The 8,071-nt window shown below is 33.7% G+C and overlaps 1 protein-coding gene across 1 annotated transcript; it reads left to right on the top strand.

Annotated features, from left to right (window-relative positions):
* Positions 1 to 885: 885 nt before the first annotated feature.
* LOC134265975 (uncharacterized) lies at positions 886 to 1,920 on the top strand. The gene has a single exon (XM_062748171.1). The coding sequence runs from the start codon at positions 886 to 888 to the stop codon at positions 1,918 to 1,920; it is 1,035 nt and encodes a 344-aa protein (XP_062604155.1).
* The last annotated feature ends 6,151 nt before the right edge of the window (positions 1,921 to 8,071 follow it).

The raw sequence follows: 8,071 nt of genomic DNA, 5'->3' as shown, positions 1-8,071 counted from the left end.
GTGTCATTATTGACCCCGTGCAGACAGACAATCTTATAGATGCAGTGAATCAATTGAATTTCCTTTATATTTACTGTCTATTGTATATCGTAATAACATGTTATCACACTTCACAATTTTTCTGTCTTTATTTAAAATTTAGAAAAAAAAGAACAATCAAATAAATTTTCACTCCGCAGTAGCAGTTAGGTAGCGTATTATTGTTTCAGATATAATTAAAAAATGATAATTTCCACATACCGGTATATGGTAACTAAAGATATATCGTTTTATGCTGAAATCTCGACCTATCGAAAGCAATGTTCAATTTACAATAATTTTCTAATGAATTCTACAGGCTTGTCAAATGACTCTTGCATGGATTACTAGTAAATATTTTGTTTGAGAAAATAATTGTTTCAAAAAAAAAAAAAAAAAAAAAAAAAAATACAGAATGGATGTCGCCCGCTGTTCAGGTCTCCCCCTGGTGTCAGCAGCAGGGGGTATACTTAACACTCAATACACTCAAGGAAATGAGGTCAAGGTCATGACCTTGACCTAATTCCAGGTCATGACCTTGACCTAATTCCATGACCTTGACCTGTACAATTCCAAAGAACTATGTCAAGGTCATGACCTTGACCTTATTCCAAAAAAGATCTAGGTCATGACCCTAGTAGACAGTTGAGGTCAGGAATTGCATGTGACCTGGATTAATTTCTGACCTTCTTTTCATTGTGAATTGATCTTAGTCACGACTCGATCAATGAAAAGTAGGTTAGCGGGTCAAGGTTATTTCTACGTATAAAATGGTCATTGATTTCACCAATCTTTACCAGTTTCCCCTGCTCCCTTGGCTTGTAAAGTTTGTTGCTTAGAACTTTGATTCTAAGAAATTTAACAAAAATGGAGCAGAAACATCAGGAACTCATTAAACGAAATTATTCAGTTCTTGTTAAAAATATGACTGCAGCATGGGTTGCACAACGACTTTATGAAGATATGATTATATCGGAAGAAATGCGAGAAAGTATTATGGTACAGAAAACAAGATCTGAACAGAACAGAAAACTCATAAGCATTATTTTGAAGAAAGGGCCTAAAGGATTTATTGGTTTTCGGAAGGCATTGATAAAGTCTGGACACAAAGATTTATCAAAACTACTTTTACAAAGCGATGATGAAAGTACATTGACTGATTATGAGAAAACATTATCTGCAGCTCGATCGCTAGTTATTGATGTCAAGAGCGGTATAAACGTTCAAAAGACAAGAAAACAGGAGGAATCAAATACAAGGTGCAAAATTCCTTTGGATGACAAAAATGACGTTTTTCTAACGGTTTCCGTTTACAATGGCGGAGTAAATGTTCATATTCGCCATTTCATGGAGAAAAATGGGAAGTACTTTCCAACAAAACGAGGAGTGGTATTTAACCTAGGACGCTGGGTAAGACTTGAATCTCTCATAGAGGAAATCAGCAACTACCTAGAAACATACTGGAAACAGACGGAGGAGATCCAATGGCATGTAGGGGGAGGTGTATTTGTATCTCTTTCACCAAAGCAATCTACTGTTGATATTAGACATTACTGGAAACCGAATGATGCTGAAAATCCAGTTCATACAAAGAAAGGAGTATGTCTAAACAGGGCAAAGTTCAGTAAGTTGCAAGCTTCTCTAATAGAGCTCCATGACTATGTACCAGAACTGAACGATGTAGAGTTGTGTACGTACAGTGAATCTCACAGAAATGCAGAAGGGATGCTTTCATGTCCCGAATGCACTCCGTTTGGAAATAAATTGACATCGTTTTCAATGGAATGCAATGCAAGCGACTCACAAAAGGATACACTTAACATTGATATCAATGACTCGGGAAGAGAAGAAGATGAAGAAGAGGAAGGACATGGCATTGATTTCAATATACTGGAATTTTGAAGACCATCATTTTGTGTCTTAAGATATGCTTTGTGAAATGATAAACAAAATCAGTTGTAAGAAATACAGACATGACTAAGGACGTATCCATTATGGAGGAAGCAATTACATCAGTAACAAAAGAAATAGTTGAAAATCAACATTTGTCCATGTCAAAGAACTCGTTAAGAGAGAAGATTCGATTTAACATTTCAGTTATCAAGGTTTTAGGAGTGATTATTCTTATTTCCCTATTAATGTCTAATATGGCTGTAGATTTCTCAAAACATTCAAACAAAGACAAATTAAATAGAAATGACAAAATATTTGGAAGTCTTCGAAAAGAACCCTTAAAAGAAGATACCTGTGAACCAATAAGGCGGTACCAGTTGATCGATAATTTTACTGTGACAATTTGTGGTTTACAAGGTCAGAAGAGATTAGAAATCAGAGAATTTCATCATGATCAACCATCTATAAGCAGAGTTTACCTCACATTTCCTCAATGGGAACAATTACTAAAAATTGACTTTAACGTCACTAAAAATTTTGAAACTGATGATAACTAAAAATTTTGTAGCTTAGAATGTTATTCGTAAAACATAAAATATTCAAGTTGTATTTGTGTAAAATGTATATCATAATAGATATAGACTTATTGACATGTATACTGCGTGTAGAATTAATATGTACGTTTTTTAATATGATTTATGAATAAATATGTTAACAAATTCCTTGTCTGATATTTTATGATTTCGTAAAGACATATAAAAGTTTGAACATTTAATATCATTGTCTTTCAAAAGAAAAATGCCAAGCTACAAAGACTATTTGAAAAAAATCTATTACTCTCCAGGGAACCCTGCGGCGTTTGTTGGACCCGACAAGTTATATGAAATTGTCAGAAAGGAGGGGAAGTTTAAAATTGGACGTGGAAAAATCAAACAGTTTTTGAATAATGAAGACGCTTACAGTCTATATAAACCAATAAGAAGGACATTTCCACGTTCTAAAGTAATTGTTGACACAGTTGATTCTATGTGGGATGGTGATTTAGCGGATGTAAGCAACATTGCATCAGAAAATGATGGCTATAGGTTCTTGTTGGTCTTAATTGATATCTTTAGTAGATTTCTCTTCATAATTCCACTGAAAACGAAAAATCACAATGATATCATTAATGGTTTGAAACAAGTTTTTACTAAAAACCGAAGACCCCGGGTACTTAGGACAGACAAAGGGAGCGAATTTAAAAATAGGTGGCTTAAAACATGGCTAACCAAAGAAAAAGTGAATGTTATATACACTCAAAATGAAACTAAAGCTAATTATGCTGAGAGAGTGATACGCACAATTAAAAACATGATGTATCGTTACTTTATGAACAAGAGAACTTATCGTTATGTAGATGTACTGCAGAAACTTGTGACTAGTTACAATGAAAGACCCCATAGATCCCTCGGAGGACTTAGTCCTGGTTCTGTAAATGAAAATAATGTAAAGGAAACTAGATTACTGAGTTATTTAGCAAATCGTAGAATTAATAAAAAATCAGTTAATACAAGTAAAGCAGAAAAAACAAAAAAGAAACAAAGGGTATTCAAATTCAAAATTGGGGATGATGTTAGAATATCTCAGCTTAAACGACCATTTCAACGAGATTATCAACAAAAATGGTCAGAGGAATATTTTAAAGTAAACAAGCGTTATTTAAGAGGAAATATAGCCGTTTATAAACTAAAAGACTTAATGGATGAACCTATACAAGGTACGTTTTATCAGTATGAGTTGCAGAAAATTCAGAAACCTGACGATATTCTCTATCGCATTGAGAAAGTGATCAGAAAAAGAAAACAAGCGGGAAAGGAGACGGAAGTCTTAGTTAAATGGGAGGGATGGCCCAAAAAATTTAATTCGTGGATATCAGAAAGTTCTGTACAGAATTACAAATAAATAAGCAAGCAAGTGGTAATTTTTTATCATTCAATATGAGTATGCGAATGGTGTTAGCATCAACAGATAGCTTGGAATATTTCGATAACAGACCAGAACTATTTAGAGTTCACCTAAACAAACAAATTCAGCTTGATGGTTATTGGATGGTTGGATTAACTGAATTTACAACACGGAGTTGGATACCTTCTAAGAAACAATCAGATATTTATGTTTGTTGTGATATATGTGAAGAAACATTTATAGGTGGAAAAGAGGTATCATTACTAAGAAGGATATTTCTCAGTGACAAAAAGGAAGATAATTTCATATTTACAACCCCATACTATGTATCTATTAAAAGCACTACTATTCAGGAGATTAGTATATATATAACAGATCGAGAAGGAAATCCCATTTCATTTTTAGACGCACCAGTGACTGTTACTCTTCACTTTAAAAAAATTCCGTTTGTTTTATAATGAATAGCCAAACTTATGTGAGTGATCCTAAAATATGGGAAACATTTTACAAAAATATGGCTGAAAAGAATTTCAATCCATACAGATATAAACCAAAACAGCTGGGCAGAGGATTCCAAAAAGAAAGATCGTATGTAATTCCTGTTAGACCACATGCAGAGTTAGACACTCAAGAGACACTTAATCTCGTTACTCCAGTAGCTGCTGTTGAGGAAAGAGCACTTTCAGAACACTCAAAGAATGTTGAAGAGGGGATCCCCCACGTCAAAGTGAAAAGGGGTATAAAAAGGCAAAATGATGATACAAAACGCACTTTGATGAAAAAGTTCAGAAGAGACACATCTTCACAGTTATCAGTTTTACAACAGAGGAAGAATCATTCAAATTTGAAATTGCATAAAAAATCCCGAAAAACTTTAAGAAAAAAAGTATCAGGAAAGAAACTCTTGAAGAAAAGTAAAGTAAACAAAAAACCAAGGCGGATTTTAAAGATTGATAGCTTCAGAAATATATTCTAAAAAGAAAAATGTCATTTTTAAGCAGCGATAATAAGGATATTGCACAACCAATGGATCTCTCTCTCTTTGTATCTCCGTCTAATCAAGTTGCTGTTGAAAAGGTATACTATACAGAAGCAAGACCTATATCTAACATCGGTTCTACAGATACTCCAATTGAAATTGTTGTTTCGGGTGCAGGAGCAGAGTATATAGATCTCAGGAAAAGTAAATTATATGTAAAAGCTAAAATTGTAAAAGCTGACGGTACACCCCTAGCGCAGAATGAAAAAACTGGAATCATCAATCTACCTTTACAAAGCATGTTTTCACAAATGGATGTTTATCTGAATAATAAATTAGTATCACTTAATACTAATAATTATCCTTGGAAAGCATATATAAAAACAATTTTGTTTAGTGGAAGAGATGAATTACTATCACAGAAACAATCACAATTATTCTATAAAGAGGAGGGAAATTTAGCCGATGCTAACGCATATAACGGTGGAAACTCGGGTCTTGTTGAACGGTACAGTTATACCAAACAAAGTGCATCATTTGAATTGGAGGGGAACCTGATGGAGGACATCTTTGATTTGGACAAATACCTCATAAATGGTGTTGATATCTACATTAAACTTTTCCGATCAAGTGCACCATTTATGATTATGTCTGCAGAGAGTACTCCAGCGTACAAAATAGAGGTATTAGATGTTGTTTATAAGGTCGCAAAAGTACGCGTCGACCCAGGAGTGTTAATAAATCATAGTAAACAGATAGAAAGTACTCCAGTTAGATACATTTTACCACGAAATGAAGTGAAGATGAATACAATACCTAGCGGATCTACTGAATTTTACTGGGACAACATTTTCCCAAAAGCAATTCCAGATCGAATCATAGTTGGTGTGTTGTCTCAAAAAGCTGTTAATGGCGATTACACATCTAATCCATTCAATTTTGCAAATTGCAATGTAACTGATGTTGGAATTTATGTAAACGGGGAGAGTATTCCTGGAAGACCACTTAAATTGGATTATGATGATGATAGCTATGTAACAGCTTTCGTTCGCCTATTTGAACCGTGTGGAAAGTGGAACAGAGACACAGGATTGTACATTGACAGACAGAACTTTAAAATGGGATACGCGTTCTATGTATTTTCTATTGATCCCTGTGAATTTGGGGAGGAGTATATAAACTTAATACATCGTGGAAATACCAGATTAGAACTGAAATTCAAATCAGCGACAACAGAAGCTTTTAATGCTCTAGTATTTTCGACATATTCTGCTTTGTTAGAAATTAATAAGTCTCGTGAGATAAACTATATTCAACCATGAATACCAGACAGTTAGAAATTATCATTTCAAAAAATGAGTGTTTAAAAAAATATGTGAGAGGTGTTTTTGCATGCAATACCCTGCCGAACAAAGTGTCAAACTATCCAAGTGCATTTATTGTGAACACTGACCCGTTACCGCAACCTGGTAAACATTGGGTAGCAATTGTTATTCATAGTCCTTCACAAGTGGATTATTTTGATAGCCTTGGACAATCACCGACGCAAAATAAAGACATTGATTCATTTCTACGTAAAAACAGTCTGCATGTTTCCTTTTTTCGCAAAAAGATACAATCTAATGAGTCAAACCTATGTGGATTATATGTTTTGTGTTTCTTACTATTAAGACTATGTTACAAGTTACTTCTTTTTGATATATCTAAATATTTTACTGATGATGTACATATGAATGAAATATTTGTATACAGCTTTATGCAACATTTCGTAAAATAAATTCATCGACATTTATGACTCTTTTATTCATATAAACTCAGAAGTTTTGAAAATATTGTAGTCTTAAACTTTCTTTGAGAGAGTAAACATGAATGATGAGACGTGTGCAACAGATTGGTGGGAAACAAAAGGATTACTCCCCTTTTCAGCACCAACCACTATCCTAATAAGTGGTAGTACACAAAGTGGTAAAACTTATTTTACCAAATCACTGTTGCAAAATGCAAATGGGATGTTTACCAAACCAGTGCAAAAGATAATATATGCATATTCGGAATATCAAAGTATATTCGATGAAATGAGGGATAATATATCAGGAATAATATTTCACCAAGGACTACCTTCTAAGGATGATATTGATCAATATACAGAGGACTCGGGTCATACAATTTTAGTTCTTGATGATCTTATGTTAAAGATTGTACAGACAGAAAATTGTGTACATTTATTCACAGTAACAAGCCACCATCGTAATATCAGTCTTATATTTCTGACACAAAATCTTTATCCGCCAGGAAAGTTTGCAAGAACAATTTCCTTAAATTGTCTTAATGTTATATTATTTAAAAATTACAGAGATTCACGTCAAGTTATTACTTTTGGATCTCAGATTCTTCCAGGGAATTTATCCTTTTTTAAGTCGGCATACGAATTAGCTACTCGTGAAAATTATGGCTATTTACATGTTTGTTTAGAGCCCTCACAAAATAAAGACTATCAAATGAGAACTCGCATACTCCCTGGAGAAGACATGATTATTTACCAACCACTGTAAATATAGATGTTCAAAGAAAAGAGACATCATTTCCTAATTATGACTGCACGCGTAAGGAAGCAATTAATCTTCTTTAAATTTGTTATTAAAGCGGATATAAAACAGCAAAAAGCTATGATAAAAACTTTGTCGGAAAAACAGCTGGATGTCATTAGTGAGATATCTTTAAACATTTACACTGGTACTTTTCCTGTCCACGGGCGATATTTAAATAGATTGAAACCATATGCTTCGAACATTCGTCTTCTTGGTTCTAGAGAAGTAGCATACAACCGGAAACGTACAATTCTGTCAAAACATCCTCAGCTCTTGTCACTATTAATTAAACCTGTTTCTAAATATTTTGATAAATTTAAAGGAGACAAAACAAATGGCAAAGGAATTAATTCTAATTCCAAAACAGAGGTACGAAAATATACTCAAGAAGTTGGAGGGTGATGAAATTTCTACCAACAGGAAACCTGTAATTTCGTCTGAACAAATGGTTGCGGTGGAAAATCAATCTGTTTCAAAAGATGAATGTTCTGGAAAGTCAAAGGACGTCGATACCACTACATTATTGCAAACAGGATCTGGAATCACGGACGTTTACCATTCAAATAAGAAGAATAAAATTGGAAGACCTCCTGGTATTCCGAATGTTAAAAGAAAGAGAACTCTCCAATGGATAAAATACTAATTAATG

Source organism: Saccostrea cucullata, unplaced genomic scaffold, assembly GCF_032062105.1.
Source record: "Saccostrea cucullata isolate Sc308-1 unplaced genomic scaffold, CSIRO_AGI_Scuc_v1 ctg10037, whole genome shotgun sequence".
NCBI classification, from domain to species: domain Eukaryota; kingdom Metazoa; phylum Mollusca; class Bivalvia; order Ostreida; family Ostreidae; genus Saccostrea; species Saccostrea cuccullata.
This window is presented reverse-complemented; position numbering and strand designations above follow the sequence as displayed.